Genomic DNA, 22965 nt, shown 5'->3' with positions numbered 1-22965 from the left:
GCATGGCAGGAGGAGCAGGGAGAGGAGCAGTGTCCAAGGAGAATGCTGCAGGGACAGGTTGCTTCTCTAAATATCATTATTTATGTCTGTAGTTTGCAGCAATTTTGATTCAAAAGGATTTGCTGCTCATAAAGAGATTAATAGACAAATAAAATGGAGAAGTGCAAGACAGCCCCACCCCTTCCTTAATCCTCAGGGCAGCCAAGCAAGTGGACAAATCTCCTTGCCAGGTGACTGATTTGGATTTGTGAAATTTGGAAGAGGTGAAAGCTTGTGTTTACAAGGTGCTGTTGCCATTTCAGATAAAGAATAAATCAGCTGCTGTTTTAAGGCTGGTTTTGCTCTTGTGATTGCAGAGAATAATCTCTGGATCCTTCGTAGTGTCAGACAGGTGAACCCATGGACATGTTGCAAAGGTAGCTCAGGGGAAGTCAAAAGTTTGGAGATCTTTCTGGTGTGTAATGCTCTTACTGACTTCCAGGAGGATACAAGGCTCCATCAAGGATGAAAAGAAGAAGAAGTTTGTGACAGGTGAATGGTTTTCGGAAGTGAAGGCAAAACGGTTTCAGCAAGACTTGGAGGGGCCAGATCTACTTCGAGCATCAATTAGAAGGAAAAAGGGCAAACTAGAAAGTAAGTATATTAGTGTGCATCTTAAGAAAACAAATTGAGTGACCACAAAAAATTGGTCCAGGATGGGAGCCTCCTTTTACTGGGAGTCTGTTGAGAAGCAGTCCCTGTGTTGTGATAAGGGGATTCTCAGCTATGTTTTCAGTACTAGAAAAACATCCCTTGTTATCAAAATCAAGGCACAAAGAAAAAATTACACTGTGGCAGAGGACCAAAGCAAAAGCTATCTGCAGCCAATGCCTTTTCCCTACTTCAGCTTCTTTTTCCCAAAATTTCTGTTTGCTAGAGGTCACTGGTATAATTTCTTACCACAGAAATAAAAGGAGAAGGGGATGATGTAGGACAGTTTCTGGCATCAAACTGACATCTGTGGGTTAAACACATCCCCCTGCCCCAATTCCTGAAGTGATCTGAGAACAGCTGCTCTCACAGGTCTCTGGGGTGGTGGGGTCAGTCACATCTCTGCAAAGGGAGATGGTGCCTCTCTCCTCCTGGCAGGTATTTGCCCACTTGAGAGGGTCCATGCCTAGCTTTTTACATGGAAATAATTCCAAGGCAAAATGTGGTTTTCAAAGTAAAAAGGGCTTTGTGGGCAAGACTGAATGGTACCCAGGCTGTGTGCCACAGCCAGGCTGTATCTGGGACCATGTGCTAATTAGAAGCAGATGTGTTGCATGTTGCTTGACATGCAGATAAACTTTCATGGTGCCGTGTAAAACAGATCAAAGCAGATTTGTGAGCTCAGGGCAAGAGATCAGCCCTGTGTGAAACAAGCAGGACTGTGCTGAGAGTCCAAATGTAACCAGTCTGGAGCTGGAATTTTGTGCTGAACATCTGTGCAAAGCAGAACTGGGGATGATTCACATTCAGTCCTCACCGTGAGGACAGGCCAGCTACCCCCACAGCCTAGTGTCACACAACCTCCTGATTTGTCAGGGTGGGCAGTCACAGACCCTCAGCCATGGCTGGGGAGCTGCTGGCTGCTGCTGCCCTTAGGAAGCCTTGGCCCTGCCAGGCAGCTCTGAGCAAAGTCTGCTGCTGTCTGTAACACAAGGGCCCCATACCCAGGCTCTGCTCTTCTGCAGTGAAGGCTACTGCCCCTGACAAAGGGGCATCTGTCCAGCACTCAGATGTCATCTCCAGCAGTTCAGTTCAGCCATCTGTCCTGGGCCCAGTTTCCCATTCCTGCTGGGGGGGAGCAGCAGTATAGATCACTCCTTTGTTTGGTGGGCCTCCTTGGCCCGGATGTCTGTAGCAGGAATTGCTTGGGTTTAGGGTAGCCCTCCTTGCTCCATGTTACTTAGACACATTCTGAAAGCTAAATGCTGACTAGAGACTTCACTGAGAGCCTCATTTTCTTTTTGCTCTTTACCTACCCCTGGCAGCTCTCATAACTTAGCATAGATTCATTGGAGCCTCTCATGCAGAACTGGCCCATCATATTTCATATGAAGTTGCTTTTATCCTTGGTATTATGAATTCATGATGTCATTAAATTTACTATTTTATCATACCTCCAGAATGCTAAAACATATAAAACCTTTTCCATCTTGGCAGAGGTGCCTGGCTTTTCTGCAGAGCGTGTTCTTCTTTTTGAGAATGTGCATTTTTCCTTGCACCCTCTTGGTATGAAGGGGCAGAGCTTCAGCAGCTTCTCTGCCAGGGCCCAGGTCAGGCAAATAACTCTGTCACCTGCAACCCAGCTACCAGCCTGCAGTGAATAGGATTGTCTTCCCTTTGCCTTGCACCCTTAGCTCTCTGCCTGCTTCAGGAAAGCAGAATTTGAAGTACTGTTGGTTTTAGATTTAACTTTTTGGGCTGATGAGCACATATGAGATGATGTCTCAGGTCATCACATAAAATAATCTCCTTAGCAGCATTATGCAAGATAGTCTTTGCATGTGTCTTACTTGACTAATGCTGTTTTAAGAAGGAAGGAGCAAATGTTATTATATTACTGTAATAGTTATGTTTAGATTTAGCCTTTATTCCTTTTTCAACTTTTTTTCTTCCCTTTTCCCCTCTATTTCTAGTCTCAGACTTATTTTGATAAAGCACAGGTATAACATGTGACTTTATTCCTTCCTCTTTCTGCCATTTTGCATCACTGTGCATCAAGATTCTGCAGCTAATATATTCACCTTAGATGAGATAAGGGCCTTTGCTTGCCATATTGACACCTTTCTTCCTTCCCCTGGAAAGATCAGTCATTCACCTCTGTTGGCTTTCAATGTGATGAAAGTTCATTTAGTCAAATCTGTGTTCATAACTCCTGATTTAAGTCTTTATAGAATTGAGTCTGTGTTAGGGAGTTAAATGAGAAAATTCCTGCATGGAAAAGCCCCACAGAGATAATTGCTGGCATTCCCTTTGCAAGGTAGGCAGGCTGAGAAGGGGTGGAAATTTGTGCTTACAAAGGAAAATTCCCAGCGATCTTTTCTGGAGGAGGGTTTTAGCTTTCAGAAGGGAGGGTGGTGGGGATCCCTAAGGGTTTTCACAGTTGGTATTGATTATAGTAGAAAACACTAGTCATGAGCAGTAATACAAATCTATAAAACAGATAGATACCCTATATTTAAACTACAGCCTGCAGAGCAGCACAGATGGATGAATTTGATGGTAACTTCTCCTTGTGCTTATGTGCAATACTTGAGGGATAAAAACCACCTATGAGAGAGACCATTTTATCCACCTGCTGTGGCAAGTGAGCCCTGATGCACAGTTAGTTGTGCTTTTCCCAGACATGGAGAATCTTTATGTTAGAGTGGTAGGAAATGAGTAAAAGTGTTTAGCAGGAGTGCCTGTCAGTTTTGTATACACATATAAAAATATATGTATGAACAAGTTAAACTGGTCAGGCCACTCCTAATTTCTGTTGGAATTTGCTTCTTATGTTGTCTCATCCTAAAGTTAGCAAAGGCATATTGCTTGTTTTGATGGATTATTACGTACTAACATAGCTTATTTGTTTGTGGTGTTAGGAGCCAGGCAAAGCTGTGTCAGTGGCTGAGCCATTTTGCAGGGCAGGGATTTGGATGGGTGGAAGGCTTCCTGCTGCCTCTGCCAGCCAGGAGTGAAGAGCTCTGTCTGAAGGGGAAGTGTCAGTGAAGAGCAAGTATGACACAGTGCCTTTGCAAGTGGGGTGAGAAATGAATGCAGTCTTTGGTTGTCAAGGTCTTTACAACCATGACAGGCAAAGGGAACGTGTGGGAGCTCTGTGTTTGGTTCCTTTATTTCCAGCACAGCTACCTGCTGGCACCTCCCTCCCCCCCGGTGTGAGACAGAAGAGGAGGATGTGGCTCACTGTGTCAATAAATCTCCTCAGTGTGCCTTCCTGTGCCCGCATGTGCCATGGCCTGCACGTGCCACCAACCATGCCTCGGGTTCACTCTCCTAAAACAGTGTTCAGTGATGCTTTGTGGGCATCAGCGTTTGCATGGGCAGAACAGTCCCTCTCTCAGAAACAAGCTCTCTAAAACCGGCTCCTTCCTACACAACCAGACTCTTGTTTTTCAGCAGGAGTGACTCCCTGACTTCCCGCTGCTGTGGAAACCATGGGGCCACCCGGCTGCCACCTCCCGTGTGTGCCAGACATGCAGTCCTAATGCAGACAGCTCTGAGCAGCGGCTGCTGTTGTGTCCCTGCACCTCAGGGCCAGGCGGTGGGCAGACAGGAAGATTGGGAATGCAGCATTTTTCTCCATAGGAATGCACAGGCAAGGGGGAACGAACCTTTGGATACTCCTGTGACTTGCAGGCTGACTGTGCTGATGCTGGGTGGCACCACGCTGGCTGTGTGGAGTCTTGTCTGACCATAGGACTGGCCTGCTCTTGGGCCTCATGTGGTTTTCCAGCCAGATAACAAGAGAGGCTATGCTATTTAATATTACTTCTGAATCCTCTGAACTACTTTTTCTATTGTAATATTTAATGAAATATATCCTACAATGGTGTGACAGTTCTTGTAACAGGTAGATTTTCTCTTTAAAATAGACCTAGCTACATGTGAATAAATAGATGCAGATCTTTTTGACCAGACTAGGCTTAGTTTTTATTCACTGCTTGAGAGTTTAATCCTTTTGGTTTTGCAGTAGCGAGAAAACCCGTTTGCTAACAAAATATCTAATGCAATTTTATACCCTGGCAGTCTGCTGTAAAGGTTACCGTCCTCTATTGTTTTTCCTTTGGGGTCTTTGGGAGCTTAGAAGATATAGCTGAGCCTTGTGCCAGTAAAAATAACAGGGATCTCCTCATTAACTGTATTGGCCTCCTCCTTTGTTTGCCAAGATTGGATGACTTGAGTCAAAACAGGAAATGGCTAAATTTAAATCCTGGAACGGATTAACTTTATTGACAGTTGTGGCAGCGTCCTGTGGAGGTTTCCAGTGATGTGACAGCTCCTGGCATGAGTTGGGTGTTGGGCAGCTTTGGCCTCTTGGACCTGTGGGGTGTGGAAGTGCCTTGGGGCCTCCCCATCCTTGGGGAGAGCGGGCAGAACCCCTGACAGCCCTCTCCTCTTACACCCCCAGGGATTGTGTGACTCATTTTCATTGCGCAAAACTTCTTCTTTCCCCAAACAAAACACACCAAGCATTACAAGTTTAATGAAATGTCATTTCTCAGTTGTCTGTTGCATTACAGATGAGGCCAACAAGCACATCCAGATGGGTCTGGAAAGCAAAGCTGTCCCGAGTCCTGCCTTTCCTGAGGATGTTGCTGATACAGGAGAGGGAAGGTAACACTGCTGCGTGTGCAGTGCTCTGGCTGCTGCTCTTACTTCTAATGAAGATTGAATGCACCCCATTAAACTCTGGTCTTTAACTGAGTTTCCAAGACTGTATATGTAATAAGTTCTATAGGATATTTTTTAAGTCCTTCTTCCAGGAATTGTCAGAATATCAATCCACCCCTAATAATCAAGTGCTAATGTGCTTATCCCACAAAGGTTTTTTCCTGCATGATTTGATAAGGGATCAGTGAAATGGAAGTTGTCTCTAATGTCAGGATATGCTGGTGTGTTTTTCAAAGTAATTATGGTTTTATTTGTTTAATTTTTGCTATGGAGCAACACTAACAAAATGAACTGTTTGAGGAAACTGCTCATTTCCTGCTGGTGCCAACCTCTGTGTCCGGTCCTCAGCACTCTCCATCAAGGCTTGGTAGGATTTTACATTGTGCTGACTGAGCAGAAATATCTACTAAAAGCACTCCAATGAGCAAGTCAGTGATCTCGCTCAGTATCCGTGGACTATGGAGAAGCAATTAAAATTCACATATTCATGTATTGTTGTTCCCATTTCATTTGCCTTTTTTGTCAGTAGAATGAGGAATCATTCTCACAGGTGGCAGTTGCTCCAGTTAAATATTAAATATGGGCCTTGACAACACTGGGAAACCTCTTGCAGCTGATTAGTGGGTGTTGTTTAATGAAGGATCCAGAGGCAACAAGCCTAAGGTGCTCCTGCTTTGCTGGCACAACATTCAGGAGGGTTTTTTTGGGGAAGTGGTGGGGGGGGTGTTGGTTAAATCCTGAAAAGCTTGCTTTGTTTTTCTCATTCAGTCTAAGGCCAGGTGTGGCCTGTTCCTTCCTGGGCCATAGCATAGAAATGCCTCTCCCTTCTGCATGGCCCTTGGGCTCTTCTGGCACTTCCCAGAAGGGGAAAATCTGAATAAATCTAGTAGTTGACACACATTGTTTTTATTGAGCAAGTTCTGTGTCTGAGCAGAACTGAGGTCATGTTGAAGACTGCCTGAGCACCCAAACAGGCACATCATTACCACAGACCTCCTTGTTCAGGCATTTCTCCTCTCCCACAGATCCAGTAGACCTACTCTTGAAACCACAGAGCAGAAAATTTTGCCAAAACCGAAGCCAAGACTTCCTGTCCAGTTGTCTGCATCATACAAGGTAGTACAGGCACAGCCTCTGCACTTTGTTTTGTTATTTCTTGGAGGTTCACACAGTCTATACCTACTGACAGAGGCTCCACAGGCTGCCTGCCCCGGTGTGTCTGCTCAAATAAAATACATTTTTTCAAGTCTTACCGGTATATATACACTGATAAGATTTGTTTTCTGTTCAGGGATCCAGCATACATGATGTCTCTTCCTCAGAGAGTGACTCTGGAACAAGTCCATTTGTGACTGCAACAAACGGCTTTCATTTGTCTAGGAAAGGTAAGTGAGCTATTGGTGTTTTTGTTATTCAACATCAAACACCAAGAGACAAGATGCTTTTCAGCGTGTGTACAAATAAATAACAAGGAGTACCTTGGCATGTAAGAATGGGCTGCCAACATTTGTATGAATTACAGCCAGGGCAGCAGGGAACAAGGCAAAAAGCAATCTGATGACTGAAACTTCTCTGGGCTCTCAGTACATTTTAAACTGAATGCTTGACTCTCAACTCTTTAATCCAGAAGAGAACTTGCCCTCTCTTTCCAGCACTGAATGTATAGTGTAGTTTTGGAACATAGCAAATAGCCAGTAGGGAAGCTGTCAAATTGAAAGGGAACCTGCAAACAAATCCACAACTCGCAGCAACAGTTTAGAGCTCAGTGGATTTTTTCTGTGCCCTGTTGCAGGGAGAAGAACTGGGATTTTCATGGCTTTCTCAGATGGAAGGGATTTCTAGAGTCTGAATATGGAAAAGAATTAGGAATATATTGTCGGTTTCTGAAAATTCCCCTGGCTTCTCATTGAGAAATTGCAGCCCAGACCTTCTGGGGAGATTGGATGTGATGCAGTGGGACAGGCTCTGAGCATTTGTTGTTGTTGTAGGTCATGGAGTATCTCCATTGCCCACCAAGCTTTCAGAGGATGCTGTGCCTCAGCCCAGCACTGCAGCTGGAGGAGAAGCTCTTGATGGGGCCACCGGCCCTACAGAGAGGCGAAAAACTCCACCCGAAGAAACTTACGCTCCCAGCAAGATACCAGTTAAGAAGAAACCAAGCAGAACCTTCCCCAGATCCGAGCAGTTGGTGAATCTCGTGGGGCCGGCAGAGAACAGCCTTACAAAGAAAGAGCCGCTGGCAAGCCCCAGACCACTGCCCACAGAGGGGGAAAGCAGCCGGGCTGGGAAGCAGGGCGTGAACTACACGATCTCCTCGATGAGCAGCAAAGAGGAGGACATCGGCCTCGACCGTGAGCACTTCAGGAACTTGAAGAACTTCTGGGAGAAGGGAGCAGACTCGGTGGCAGTGGGGAGCTCGGTGGCGGAGCCGGGCAGGGCGGAGGCAGACGGTCGGCAGTTCAAGCTGTGCCGCTCGCTCTCCGTGCAGTCTGGGCAAGGCCAGGACACTGTGGAAAAACCTGGCGCCTTCACCAAAACAAAGAGCCCCTACAAAAGGACAGTAATGTTGTCTTCTAGCGAGGAAGAGCCAAGCTGTGCCACTCCTGCAAGGAAGGGCTCAGTTTCCCTCACTCCCAGATCCACATATGCCAAGAGCAAAGGCGGCCTGGTTACAAGAAATGACTCGCTGAGTGCAAGCAATGGGAAGCTGCTGACGCCAGAGGAAGAGAAGGTGGGGCAGCACTGCTCCAAGAAATCCAGATTGCCTGTGCGGGCGCCTTCCATCAAACTCGAGTCACCTACCAAGGATGTGTCTGGCAACATGTTGGAGCCAGGGACACCTGCAGAGGAGCTGGTCATGGCAGAAGAGCACAAGCCCACTGCGAGGTCCCAGGCGAGCAGGGTGCAGATACTGATCGAGCCTGTGCTCACAGATGATGAAGGCGATGATGCAAAAGAGGAAAGATCTGATTTGGGCACTCTTGACAACATGGAAATAAATGGAGAGCTACCTGAGGAAAAAATGTGCGAGTCTTCAGACCAGCCAGCAGCCGGTGAGCCATCTGGAGAGAGAGAGGCTGTTCAGGGAACAGACTCTGCTGTTTACTCAGGTACTGAGGGCTGTGACCTCACCCTGTGAAATCCAAACAGAGAGCCATCCCTAAGCTTATTTTCTTCCCTAACCCATCTGCAGTTTGCACGTTTTCTTCATCTGTCCCTTTATCCTGTATTGCAATTTGTGCAGAGTTAGCTTGTGTGGCATGTATTTCGCAAACAGCTCTGGAAACAAATCTAGCGTAGCCTAGTGTGAGTGTAGAAGGGGACACTGCCATGTTCTCTTGCTTTCCTCCCCACTCCCAGCCCCTCTGCTTTACCTGCAAGCACCTCACCTTGAGACAGCCCTGCACTACCTACAACACATCACAGGAACTCACTTTTCACTCACTGGCAAGATTGAATTTCTTCAAATGTGGGACTGGAGGAATTCTTTGTGGTAGTAGAGATAAGTCTAACACAAATAGAAGAAATAAAATGTGAGGCAAAGTGTTTAATAAATACACTGGCTCTTAGAGAACCTTGCTACAGCCACTGGCTGTCAGTGCCTTAATGACATTTTGAGTCTTTTTGGAATGCACAAGTGAACTTCGATATTAAACTTTAAGCAAAGCGGACTGAACAAGGAGTCTGATCTTCCTGGGGCCTGATACCATGTTCTCAACCATGGTGGTGTCAATAGTATCACCATTTCAGCAGCCTCTTCCTCCAGGTTTGATGGGCTCTTGTAGTGACTATTACTATGAGAAAATGTTGTTTGCAACTCACTTTACATTTGGGCTCTGATCACCCACAGCTCTGCTCTCTTCCAAGCAAAGACCTACAAAGAGAGAGCATCTTACCTCCTTTTTCCAAATTTTCTGTTCTCATGTACCTGGGTAAGACCTGTTTGAGAGGATTTTCCACAGACTCATCTGGTTTTTATTTTTTAATGATGTAATTTCTTGGCTTATTTCCTAGCTCAGATAACATTCCTATGAAAATCCTGAGCTGCATTTCAGGTCAATGCAAATATTTTCTTTATGGTATATTTTGGGTTGTGAAAGACATCTAAGATCATTAAGTCCAACCATTTATACACCAGATCATTCTAATATTTCTCAGGGCTTTTTCCTTTATTAATTCATTCCTTTCAGGATGATATTAGCAGATGGCTGTGTTTCACTGGAAGCTCTTCACAAGAGCTGATCTGTCTTGGGGACTGGGTTAATCCAGTATTTACATTTCCTGACACAGTGTGAAGAGTTTTTCTCAGGGGAGACATCAGACACCCGGATGGCTGGAAAGCAGCCCTGTGCAGTGTAACTGCAGTGTGCTCTAGCAGAGTGACCAAGGGAGGCCCACACCCACACGGGCTTGTTGGCACACTGCCCATTCGTGTTTATTTATTTACCATGTTGACTTGGCTTTTCGTGTATTCCAGAGGAAGATGGGGATCATTCTCCTGCTGCTCAGGCACTGGCCCGAGCAAATAGCAATAATCTTGCAAAGAGCATGGTGAACATTTACACAACCACAGAGAGTGAGTAACCTCTTTCTTTCTTCTTTTTGGTTTACATTTGCTGAAGGTAATATATTATGCCAGTTTTTCATCACCATGCTTGTGTGTGTGTACCAGGCTAGGAAAATGACATATTGTTTCATCATCAAATTAGAAAGTTTATAGTGCCTAAAATTGAATTTGGAGCCAGGAAATTGCAGCTAGATTGATGGTTTGTTACTTCAGCAAAAACACAAGGGCTTCAAAGGGTTGGCAAGAAGCTTGTGCTCGTCTTTCCTGTTCCTGCACGAGGGCTGTGGGATGTGTTGGCAGCCTGTGGATTGATCCGAGGTGCCAGACCTGGTACAAGTCATGCCACTGCCTCCTGCTCATGGGGCCTGTCCCCTCACCCAGAGCAGAGCCCGTGGCTGGACTGATGTCCCCAGCTGCCAGCTGGGACATGTTTTATGGTGACAGTCTCTCCCTGAGAAACCTAGAGAAGATAAAGAGAAGGCAACCAAGGAAGCACCAGCCTACCTGAAGAAACCCAAGAAAGCTGCAGCCATGGAAAGCACCTGAGGGAAGGCAGCAGCAACCTCTGTGCCCAAGAAAGCCAGCGACAATCCCCAGAGGGTGAAAGCCCAAAAAGACAGCTAAGAGCTTGCTTAAAAAGAAAGTGTTGAGGCCAAGGCTGCCAGGACTGAAATGAGAAGCATGGGAAGCCAATGCCCCAAGGAAAGGTAAAGCCACTTAGAGGCTTTGATTGAGATAATTGAAGTCCAACCCCTGGTTATGGGAGGGAGGACAGTCCCCTTTGGGGCTCTGTCAGAGGCAGCTTGCAGGCAGGTCACACTGCACAGCCCTGTGCCTGTGCCCACCCTGGCTGGCACCTCATGCCGAGCTCTGCCCCATCCTGTGGTGCCCAACATGTCACAGGGCACGGTGGCTCGAGGCTCCAGGCCCCACATTGCAGTTCAGGGACATGGTCTCCACACATACAACCAAGATTTCAGCTTCCCTTAATCTAGGGCCCCAAACCTCATCCTTGGAAACCCTCCTCTACAGAGTTACAGTTCCTTGTTTGCAAATATAGCAAATAGTCTGTGGAGCGGGCTGGATACACTTATTTATTCAAGCTTGGACACAGAATAGTAAATATCAAATGAGTGGTAAATCAAGAAGCTCTTGGGCATTTTGAGCACCAAAGAATGTGTCATCATGCCTAACATGCTAAACAAGTGTGTATATGAACATGCATGTTCATATACATATATATTTTCAAAACAAATTCTTCTGGGATGGAGAAAGTAATCTTCAAGAGAGTTAGTGGGAGAAGATAAAGATACAAAAAATAGGTTTTAGTTAAACATTTAAGCAGTCTGGTAACCATCTTTCTATTGATAGGAAGGTTTCTGACTTTCTTCTTTTAGATAGTGTGGCTATTGTACACCTCTGTGTCTATCAGAGTATTTGAGAGGTGTATGCAATGGTGAAATTGTGGGTCTAAATATTTTTAGTGCTCTTTTTTACAGGGCAGTGTGCTGTGAGATAAAAATGTGAACATGATTGGTTTCTTTGACAAGGAGGTAGATTTTCGTGGTTTTAGTGTAAGTTCAGTCTACATAAAGCAGGCAACATCGACGTCCCTGTGCTGATAAGGGCATTAGATGAGCCACTAGAGGGAGATCCACACTCCCACACAGTGAATTAAAACACACCGAAAATAGCTCTAGGATGTTAATTAGCAGTTTTTGTCTTGGGAAGGATCAGCTTCAATGACAGGTGACACAGACAGGGCAAGCAGGTAGTACTCCAGTGCCTCCCACAAGCTTTTCATCCTTCCTTGTGCCCTTAAACTAAAGTGTGATTTATAATTGCTTGACAAGCTATCTTGATGCCTTTTTTTTTGTACCTGCAGCATACAATAAACCTCAATTTCTTGAACCTGAAAGAGTCAAAGAGCTGAGCAGATCCTCTCCTGTCCTGCTGTCTGAGGTGGGTTGATGCCAGAAGTGGCTGAAATAGTATTCACAGCATCCCCTGAATGGCAGTTGGTTTCATGAGAATGTCTCTCCTGGACACCAGCAGTACTTGCTTTAGAGCATGCCTTGGTTTTGTCATGAATAAATGAGAAAAGCTTTAAGAGAAAAGTCCCCAGTAACCCAGAGCAGCTGTTCCATCCTGGAGGAGTTTAAGTGTTTCTCTGTGTCTCAAACCACGCTGTTCTGTGCCCTTTCCCAGAGCCCAGGCGGGGCATGCAGCTCTGTTTGGAGGCAGTTAATGATGACGTTCAGTGCTGCCTGGAGGGGATGCCCTGGGGAGGCTCTCTGCACTCTCCTCCACTCTCCTAACCTGATCTCTGCTTAATGGGACTCTGCTGAGCAATTGGTTTTTCTCTCTAGTGTTGCAAAGTGCTCATTCGGCAGAGCTTAAAGATGCTTCTTATTTTCTGAGCAGACTGAATCAGACACGGCTTCAGAAATCAGCTTCCAGTTTAACAGGCACAAGAAGACACCCAGCATTGGCAGCCACTCGTCCGACATGGCTTCTGTCTCCTCGGTAGGTACCAAGCGCCGGCGGCTCCCGGACAGGGCTCCTGCGTTGGATGCGGTGACGCTGCATTTCAGCTGATGCTGATGATGTGGCCTCCAGGGTATCCTGCTGCTTTCTGCAGGGTACATTATTAACAGAACAGTGGTGGTTAATTACTTGCTCGGGTTAACGGAGTGAATGCAGGTACCATCTCAAAATAGAGACCCATCGAGTCGTCGCTGGTCAAACTCCCCGTAAGCGACAGCCCCCTCTGCCACGTGTGGATGCTCTGAATCCTGGCGGTGCAGGAGGTGGGGGAGGGGGTTTCTAGGTGGGAAAATGAGGCACACAGCTATTAAAGGGCATGTTTGTGGTTCAGAACTGCAGATGGGTGCCCTCGGCAAGCTCATCCTTTATCAGCAGATAAGAGGGAACTCAGAGCTGGACAGCAAAGGCATGTTTTGGAGCTTCAGCTTCTAAGGAAAGCTGAAAAAAGCCAAATGTGTTTAGTTGAACATTTTTAAAAGATTACTTAGAGACAGTATTTGGGGAGGGAGCTGCTTAAAAGTGCTTGTATTTGCTGTGTTACTGTTATGTGTTTCTCGAAGGAGTATATTTAAGATTTAAAGAATATATGTGAAGCAAAGCTGGTAGGGAAAGGTCATGAACGTAGATAAACATGTTAAAAACTTTGGGGCATATGAGTTCTTCTCCTAATTTGGAGCATCTGGGAGCTGAAAATGAGTCCAGGTCATGCAGGTGTTCTTGAAAATCTCGTTCAAGATTCTCTGGAGTGAGTATCCTGATGGGATGGTAAATGCAGCTCCAAGGACTGACAGGAGATGTTTAGCAGGTTTTTGGAGGTTATAATAAAATTCAGAACCAAAGTAAGTAGGGAAAGACAGAGAAGAATTGGGTTAATTACTAGGAAAGTTTTTTGGCACAGAAAAGTGCCAAGAGGGTTAATGATTTGCTTTGTAAACAGCGTTAGCTTTTATGATATCCTGTCAGGAGTCATGAGTGCAATAGAAAATTATCACATTTTTCTGTAGCTGAGCTTTGCTTGTGCTTCATGACTTTCCACCAGTGAAAGACAAAGACTTGAAAAAAGAAGCCCAAGTTGTCTGGGCAAAATGCAGTTTGTTCTGGGAAAGCAAGTGGCTCTGGGTGCCTAGATCCAGATTTGTATCTGGAGAAACCTCATGTTCCTGTGCTTTTGGGGCAAGCACAGGCTGTCTCTGGTGGAGCAGTGGCTCTTCAGGACAGGGTTGTATCTATTTGGTACTGCTCCATGCACATTGTGAGTAAGCAACACGAAAGGAATAGTTCTTCCTACATTTCTAGTCTGATAGGGTTCTTATTAGCCTGTTTTTAAGTGGATTGACAATTGTGTGACTGTATCTACCTGAAATAACAAGTTCATATAAGATAGTTCAAGTTCTCTCAATATCTTTCTTTCTTAGTGATAAGATTGGGTGAGGATATCAGTTATTTGTACTGTAAGCATACGGAAGAGACTTGTGTTGTCCCCCCAGTAATATTTAAGTCCATTTCCCAAAGTTTTGGGATTCAGGAGTGAAAAAAATTCTGTGTTTCTTGAGCATTCAGTGCTTCTAAGTCCTGGTCTAGGATAGCGCATCCTTGTGAGACCCTTATTTGGGTTCCCCAGCCCTGGCTTGTGTGAGAGCAGCCACAGCTGTGAACCATCTCTGTGTTGACATCACACTGCACAAGGATGGGAATGCCAGATTTTTTCTCTGGGAATGCGTTTCTCAGACTATTGTCTTTGTCCAGAACCAAGTCAGACTGTGCCTGTTTCAGTGGCACTGACCTTGCTCTTCCCCCTGGCAGGTGAGTGGCAGTGTGCTCAGTGTCTACAGCGGCGATTTTGGGAGTGTGGATGCCCAAGGAACCGTGGAATTTGCTCTAGACTATGACGAGAAGAACCGGGAGTTCCAGGTCCACGTGTCCCAGTGCAAGGACTTGGCTGTAGTGGATGAGAAGAAAGGCAGATCTGACCCGTGAGTGATGTTCTGGTGCCTTGTGACTTCTCCATTGCTGCGTTGCGTGTTCTGGAGGATTTTAATTTTCTTTAAATGTCATGGTTTCGTCCTTCCTTCCTGCGTGCCTGCTAATTAGAGAGCTTGGCGGTGTGAGGCAATATCCAACTGGAGTTTGTTTCCTTTTCTAGGTATGTTAAAACTTACCTGCTCCCAGACAAAGCTAGGATGGGTAAGAGGAAAACATCAGTGAAGAAGAGGACAGTGAATCCCATTTACAATGAGGTGTTACGGGTAAGAACAAACCCACGCTCTGACAACCTCTCTTGTAGTAGGTACCTCTATCAGATCCCACCTTCTTGCCCAGATTTTTTGCCTGGCTCCTGCCAGCACTGCACTGCTCTTCCCTGGGGTTTGAGAGGCCTGGGATGTTAACGTTCCTCTGCACCCATCTGTGTGGCACCCGAGATTGGCGATTTCTCTGCCAAAACTACACAGATCTTTGGATGCAATAGGGACCTGCAGTCAGAGCAAGGGCTGTTTGTCCTCCCCTTCCCTGGCATGCAGTCACAAGGAATAGGACTAGTAAGAAAGGTCTGCATTATGTGATCATACTCATCAAAGCATAGAGGATTATTTAACAATGCCCAGGCCTGTGTTAATAATTCTTAAAAGAATATTGGTTTTGCCCTGTGATGAATGGAATGCCAGGTTTCCCTGTGCTCAGCAGAAAAGCTTTGTCAGGGTAGTAGCATTGCTACAGGACAAAAAAAGAGGTGTTCAGACTGAAGCCAGTCCATTGGTAGTGCATGTGTGGGGTGGGTTTGAGTGTCTCAGAGCTTATTCAAGCTTTTGAGCAGTTTATTTCTGTTTGTGAAAGAAACAGAAGAAAAATTTGAACAATCTGACTTCTCTTTCTTCCTCTAGTATAAAATAGAGAAAATGGTATTGCTGATCCAAAAATTAAATCTCTCTGTTTGGCACAATGATCCATTGGGACGTAACAGTTTTTTGGGAGAGATTGAAATAGACTTGGCCAGCTGGGACTGGAGCAACAGGAAACTCAACTGGTACCCGCTGAAGCCCCGGGTAAGTGTGTCTCAGCTGCAGTCCTGCTTTCTAGCCCAGCCCTGAAGCCTTGAGGGTGGCAAAGTCCTTCCTGACTCCTTTAAGGTCTTTGGGTGTGGTGGAGCAGAACAACCTGAACTGTACTAGGGAGCAACCCCTGGAACCTTAGTGCAGTTTAGTGCTTGGAACAATGGCCTTCTCAGGTCTGTTTTGGTGACTGATCTGTAGGGACACTTTCATAAATGCAACCTGACACTAATCACAGCAACTCTGGCATGACTTTGCCATTCTCTCCACTCACATGAAGACCATCCGTCAAAAACAGACAGCAGAGTACTAGGTGAAGCAGCTGACATGCCTCGAGAGGTAAATACCCAGGTGCCACTGTTTGTAAAGTCTGTACAGCTTCCTGCATGCTTCTGGATTCACAGGTCTGATTTGAGATCTCTTTTAAGCAAATAGAGGACATTAATCTTTCAGAACCAAGATGCTTAATTATATCCAGCTGGACATGTCTGGAAGGGCAGCCTTATACTCTGAATCCTCAGGCTTTTGGTTCTGAGAGACTGAGTTTGAGAACAAACCCACAGAGAAAGGAGCTGCCCTAAGAACAGGCTGCTCCAGCCGTGGAAAATCAGAGTTTGTCCATTTGTGCTCCTCCATGGAAGTCAAAAGCTGTTTGCCTTGCTGTGTTTCACAATCCTTCATTTAGTCAGTCATAACTCTTTCTGTTTCAGAGCCTTTCTGCTGTTAATGGTGTGGATCATCGAGGAGTGATGAGTTTGTCCATTAAGTATGTGCCCCCTGGAAGCCTAGGTAAATGTGGTTCATGCATTAAGGACTACTGCCCACGTGCAAACACACACCTTGCAATGCCTCATCTGCTTAGGGGCTGCTTAAAGAGCAATCTTATTAGAGCAAGATCTTAGACATCAGCACAAAGGCACAACCAGCAGTGTTTGACAGCGCTGCTTGCAGCCTACATCTGGTTTTCACATCTGGGTTTACTGGGAAAGTGTTGGGGAGAGAGGAAGGGCTCAACAACTTCCAACTCATCAGCTGTTATGAGCATGTGGGCACTGTAGGGTGCTGTGATGTGGTAGGAGCAGCACAGAACCCATGTTACTGTGGGGCAGGCACGAGGTTGGGTTGGCTCAGCAGTTCCTTCTCTTTTCCTGTCTGATACAGCACTGGCAGGTTGTGTCAGGAGCCTCTGCAGCTGCAGGAGTGACAGAGCTGACTGCAGTGCTGAGACCTGCAGGGAGGAGCAGTGAGCACAGAGGAGCCATGAGGGTCCCACAGGTCCCTGCAGAGCAGGCCTGTCATTCTGGGAGCTATGGCTCTGAGTGGCACGACAGCTTTTCTTGTCTCCTAAATGGCAGGGCCCAAGAATCCTCCCTCTGGTGAAGTTCACATTTGGGTCAAAGATGTCAAGGACCTGCTGCAGTTGCGTCCATCTGGAGTTGACTCCTTTGTGAAGTGGTGAGTGCATGAGCACGGTGCTGCTCCTGCTCTGTGCCCACACAAAGGGCGGGCTGTGTTTCCTTCCCTGTTCTCAGGCTCACCAAGCTGTGCCTCCATACTGGAAAGCCTTTGTGTTGCACTGGGAGAACTGTAGGGGAGAATTGCCTTTGTTATTCACCTGTGGCCAAACTAGGAAAATCCTTGCTGTGATAAAGCTCTTGGTCAATGTTCAATGCTTCATACTGTGTTTTTTCTCCTCTCAAAGCTATGTGCTGCCAGACACCAGTAAGAAGAGCTACCAAAAGACCCGAGTCATAAAGAGAGACACAAACCCTGTTTTCAATCACACCATTGTGTATGATGGCTTTCATACTGAGGATCTGAAGGATGCATGTGTTGAACTCACTGTGTGGGATCATGAAAAGCTTACCAACCATTTCCTTGGAGGAATCAGGCTGGGCCTTGGGACAGGTGAGTATTTTCCTTTATATTAATACTGCTACCATGGTGCTGAGCCACAAGGTAAAGTGGGAAGTTACAGAGTATTTTCCTGTTGGGGAGATAGCAGGGATGGGGTTTTTCAGTAACTGGTACCTGCACTATGTCCTGGATGGATGGCCATGTTAACAACCCTCTGTTCCCACATTTTCTGCCAACATCAGATCTGAGGTCTGGCAAAACTCAAGAATCTCCTTGGGTCCCTCAGAGAGTTTTCCTGCTATTACAGGAAAACAGGCTGCATGACAAACCAACCTTACGTTGGTGCTCCTCCCAGGGAAGAGTGCACAGGGATGGACTGGAATGTCACGCGGGACAGCACCACCTGGTGACTGTCCAGCCTCGAAGTGCTCTCTGAGAGATCCCAGTGTTGCAGTCAAGGATAAGTGTTCTTTGGGGGACAAGGCTCATGGTAGCTGAAGGTCTGCCTTGCAGGTGCACCTGTGGCTACTGGATTTGCCTGTGCATTCTCCATTTTCAACCTCTAATGTCACCAGGAGGGTTGTGAGCGCTCCAGAGGGAAGGGGCAAGAACTATAAGATATAAAAATACCAAACCCAAGATTAGCTGTGATCTAAATTTAGACTTTTTTAATCTCATTGACAAGTGATTGGCACCTGAAAATTTGGTTGAATTGAAATTGATGTACACACTTTTCTGCTATGGTATGTTTGATTCCTATAGAAATGAAACGAGAATTTCGATGAATACTCCACCTTGTCCACAAGAAAATCTTTTAAGGGGAAAACCAAACCTTTAAGACCTTCTTTACCATTCAAAATGATGCAGAAAGGGCTTGAGCCCAATACTGCTTGCACAACCTTGGCAGGTTGTGTTTAGGGTTCTTGCATTTTATGGCTTCTGCATTGACTTCATTCTGAACTCTGGTGTAGAATGGGCATTGGCAGAAGAACAGGAGGTGCTCAGGGTGCAACTTGCTATGGGGGAGTCAGCAAGTTAAGACACTGCCTGCAGCAGTTACATTCCACTGAGTATTTTTGCACAGGGTGGGAACTCTTTGTGTAGCTCTCCAAGTTGTCTCATTCTTTTCAGGTTTGAGCTATGGCATCTCTGTGGACTGGATGGATTCCACACAGGAGGAGGTGGCCTTTTGGCAGGAGATGATGTTGGCTGCCAATGAATGGATCGAGGGATTGCTACCACTGCGCTCACTGGCAGGGAGGAAAAAACTGAAATAACCCATCGTTGGTGCCATAGAAATCCCCAGTGTTCATTAGACTTGGGAAACTTCCTGCACCAGGGAGAAAGAGACCATCCACAGGGCTGCAAGTGTCAGGGTGATAAGGCAATTAATGGGTATCACCTTGGAGGTGTTCATGTTAAGTACTAATCCACTGATGGAGGACATGGAAGATGCCAAACTGATGCTATACGTGATTTTGACCAAGAAGAAACTTAATTTGCCTTTTTGTTTAATCATTTATGTATTCAGTATATTTGAATCCCATTAAGCTCTGGGAACATTAGCAGAAGGAAAAGGAGATACGGATACTTTTATTTTTTTACTGTTTCTTGTGCCATTTTTTTCCTCGCAGAGATGCAGTTGTACTGAAGCAGCAGCGTGGTATTATTCATACTCCCTGCAAGGGGTACACTTTGTACTTGGTGTACAATTGCTCCAAGTCACCAGCACAGTTTGAGAACGGGAGCTTTGCATATATCACTGGTGATAACACCTCTTTAACATGAGGAAAACTGAGTTCCAAGGTGCATATAAAGAAAGAGAGGACTGTTTGCAGCACAAAATGAAGCAACCTGAGGAGGATGACAATGAGAAATTCGGTATATTAATTTCTTTCTGCTTTAATCTGAAAGAGTGCAGGGATGGTCTTACAGCTAGTGGGATTTTGCAAGCAGGGGCTGTTTTCCTGGCTTTCCCACAGGCTTCCTCAGTGACCTGAGGCAAGTTTCTTTGTGAGAGTTTGAGTGCAATATGAACCAAAGTGTTTGCTCAAATGTGAAATATGGTTACGTTGCTAATGTGCCTAATCACACCTCTGCAATGCCTTGTGTGCAACACATTTCAGTATGAACTAATGAGGTAGGGGACGTTCACACGTTAGCCTGGCACCATGGGTCAGGGATGAAAGGTCAAAACCACACTGGAACACAGAAGATACTGGGAGCTACTGGGAGAGGCGAGTAGGGAGTGAGTGAATGTGAAGGGAGTGCAGAGCTGCAGTTTCCTGGGGGTCTCCTACCTCTGCCTCCCCTGCTGCCCCTCTAGTGTCCCTTTCACCTGATGCCTGTTAGTGAGTTGTCTGTGCCTGGAATTTCCCTTTTGCCAGTAGCTTGCAAAAAACCTTTGCATCTGGCACATTGACTGTGGTGGAGTGGTGTTGTGAATACATTTTGAATTGCAGCTTTGTAATTTCTATTTTGGATGTACATATTGTGATTAAATAGAATGTTTTTCTTTAGTCATCAGTTTGTCTTCTTGTACCTATTTTTATCATGCTCTAAATAACAAAAAAGCAAGCAAAAGAGGTGTTAAATTTTGTTGTGTCAAAATGAAGCATTTTTGCCAAAGGGCAAGTGAAATGTCATGAAGAAATATTTTTTATAACTATCCCAATTTAGATTTTGGCGCTCTGATTATTCTGATATTCTTCTTCAATGAATTGATTTTATTTAACTCAAGCCTAGTGAATTTTCAGCTTAGCAAAGATGGTTGTAAATAAATTAATGGAAAAAATTTACACTTGGAGTAACAAGACTTTTTCTTTAAATGGAAACATTTGGGAGATAATCAGCAGCTTTCATGGGAAAAAATAAAGAATTAAAGTGGTTTTGCAGTTGGAAAAAGACAATGCTTGGAAATGTACCAGACATGGTAATAAAAGCACTAAGAGAGAGTCCATAGAGCAACAGATTTAAGCAGGGACTGTCTAATGAAGGATCTGATACATCTGTAACATGTCAGCCCAGAAATACTTTGAATGGGCTCCAGCCTGACATGTTTTGTTCACCAAGATTTGGTTATTTATTACCTTTGTGGGATAAAATAACAATACTGGGCCTAAGCTGAGAGTATTAAAAATATTATCTTTAGCTTAGGTGCTGAACATGTGAGTATTTATACATTTGTATAACTTATCTACTCCTCCTCCTACTGGGCAAGGAGCCCTGGTGGTAGGGTGGGTGGTGGCTTGTGGCAGTGAAGTTACCCATGGGAGTGCTTCTTTCTTCCTGGCTGCTTCCCTATCCACAGGGATTGGGATATTCCTGGGGGCAGAATTTCTGCTGTGGCTGGGAAAGTGGTTGGTAACACCAGGGGCTCTGCTTCAGACAGGTCCAGGTCTCTTCCTGGTGGGTTCAGCTGATTCCTCTCCATCATGAAAGTGGAGTTAACCCACCTCCTCCTCCTCATGCAGCATTAGTACATGGCAATGTTGCCAAAAGTGCTGTTTGCATCAATGGAGCTGGAAATGGTTCTGTTGGTGGTTCAGAAAATTAACATCTTTTTCATTTGTGGTGCCAGTAAGGGGAGAAAAAGGGGGTCAGTGGGCCAGTTCATCCCAGCAGAGTTACTTTTATGAACTTGGCACGGGACTTTGTGAGACTATTCTTGTATTCAGATTCCACGGAGGATTTTTTGTTAATCTTTTGCTGGCTTGTTTGTTTAAATTAAGCCCTGATTAACTTAAGGAGCTTTCTTTGGCATTTAATAGTTTATCAAAGTAAAAGATTACACTGCCAAACCACACACACTTGTGTCCCACAGCTGATTCTGAGGCAGTAAAATTTGCTATTCTCTCCGTGTTTCACTTACTGCACAGAAAGTGCTTTATCATAAAATGATTTAAGGTACATTTATTGCCAGTGTCCTATGGAGGAGCAGAGGATCTTATGGTTAGTGGCCTGTTTGCATGTGGTTTACGATGCTGACATTTGTTGTCTATGAATGCTGAACCTAACTGAGACTCTGGCCTGTAGGTGTGTGCTGATGGCAACAAGAGTGGGGTTGTAACTGTCTGATTTATAAAACTTTTTACTGGAACTCTTCCAGGATTAAAAAAAAAAAAAGGAGAAAAAGCAAAATTCTAGAAAGTATTTCTGCCTCCTCAGGCAAATATAATGTGTGGCCTATGGCCATTCAAAATTATTCATGTCAGAAAGTATTCATATCAGGTATCAGAAGCTATTGAAAATAGTTTAGAAGCTAACTAAAGAAGAGAAAGAAAGAATTGTTGAACCTTGAATGAGTGCCTCAGTGGAGATGGAAAGAAGTGGCTGAATTAATTATCCATTACTAAGTATTTGCCTAGCTTTATCCTTCATCAAGATGGGAAAAAAATTGAAGTATTATAGAGATTTGGAGATTTTAAAAAATGCTGGCTAAATAAACCCTTGTAATAATGTGATCTGTTGAAATTTCAAAATGCTGTGTTTTTGCAGGCTTGTTAAGTTGAAAAATGTATCAAATAGGCTGGTGCATCAAAAACTGAATAAATACATTTCTGGGCCTGATAACTAAGCATGAGCATATTCAGCACCTGGTTTGATTATTTGTTTTAGTTGTCTGGTTTGTACTTAAAGATTTTTCATGGCTCAATCCTTTTTCTTTTCTGCCTCCTTACTTTGCACCCCTCAGGTGTTAGAGGGGACACCTGGGAGCAGATGTTGCTCTGAGCACTGTCACAGAGGTTGCCAGCAGAACCTGGGAAGCCCACTGTGAAACCCCGTGCAAGATCAGTGCTTGCACAGATGTGCACGGTGCGTGTTCCTGGAGCTCCCAGCAACATTGCTGCTGCACGAGATCCACTGACCACTAGAGAGCCCTTGAAACAGAAATCCCTTCCCATGGGGTCAGCCAGGAGCAGCCACTGCTTCCCAGGGGCTGCATTTTTTGGGAGGTTCCTGGTACTGGTGGCTCTGCCACAAGGAGCAGCTCTGCCAGGGAGAAGTTTGTGGGGCTGCAGGAAGGCTCAGGTGTTTTGGGACAGCAGGACCAGCTCCTGGCCTGTCCGGAGCAGGAGATGGCTGATTTGGAGCAATGAGGTTTGAGCAACTGTGGGCAAGTCCAGAGTGGCCATTTCCACTTTTGGGGTGTTTGCCACCTTCACCCACGCTTCTGAACATGGTTGGTTGGTTGGTTGGTTGGAAGGTGCAAAAATTGAGCATCAGTCTCCAGAAGGCCCATGAAGAAATTACTGTAAGTGGTTTATATGAGATTTTCTTCTGAGAGAGGGATGGGAATGATGGAGAGCTGGATATATCTCCTTCAGGAGCCCTACAGGAGTCTGGCAGCCCCAAACCAACCTCCTTTTCATTTTGCATTAATTTCCCATTCACTCAGCTTAAATACCTCATCTCAGATAGTAAAGTCTGAATGAAGGGTGAAGCTGTCAGCAGGCAGCAGCATCCTAGAAGGAGTGGAAAAACACAAACAGGAGCAGGAGCTGAGCTTTCTAGGTTTGCTGGTCT

At 45.3% G+C, this 22965-nt stretch overlaps 1 protein-coding gene across 5 annotated transcripts in view; it reads left to right on the top strand.

Annotated features, from left to right (window-relative positions):
• The window catches only part of LOC138110456 (synaptotagmin-like protein 2), a 34743-nt gene extending 14785 nt beyond the window's left edge, over positions 1-19958 (top strand). For all 5 annotated transcript variants that reach the window (XM_069015372.1, XM_069015368.1, XM_069015371.1 and 2 more), the window contains 15 exons: positions 482-633; positions 5271-5364; positions 6447-6537; positions 6713-6806; positions 7410-8531; positions 9899-9997; positions 11874-11950; positions 12413-12514; positions 14339-14508; positions 14679-14781; positions 15415-15576; positions 16293-16371; positions 16938-17037; positions 17285-17490; positions 18571-19958. In XM_069015372.1, coding sequence (XP_068871473.1) covers positions 482-633; positions 5271-5364; positions 6447-6537; positions 6713-6806; positions 7410-8531; positions 9899-9997; positions 11874-11950; positions 12413-12514; positions 14339-14508; positions 14679-14781; positions 15415-15576; positions 16293-16371; positions 16938-17037; positions 17285-17490; positions 18571-18716 — 2797 coding nt within the window. In that variant the 3' untranslated portion in view covers positions 18717-19958. The remainder of the gene's footprint in view (positions 1-481; positions 634-5270; positions 5365-6446; positions 6538-6712; positions 6807-7409; positions 8532-9898; positions 9998-11873; positions 11951-12412; positions 12515-14338; positions 14509-14678; positions 14782-15414; positions 15577-16292; positions 16372-16937; positions 17038-17284; positions 17491-18570) is intronic.
• The last annotated feature ends 3007 nt before the right edge of the window (positions 19959-22965 follow it).

Source organism: Aphelocoma coerulescens, chromosome 4A (genome assembly GCF_041296385.1).
Source record: "Aphelocoma coerulescens isolate FSJ_1873_10779 chromosome 4A, UR_Acoe_1.0, whole genome shotgun sequence".
NCBI lineage: Eukaryota > Metazoa > Chordata > Aves > Passeriformes > Corvidae > Aphelocoma > Aphelocoma coerulescens.
This window is presented reverse-complemented; position numbering and strand designations above follow the sequence as displayed.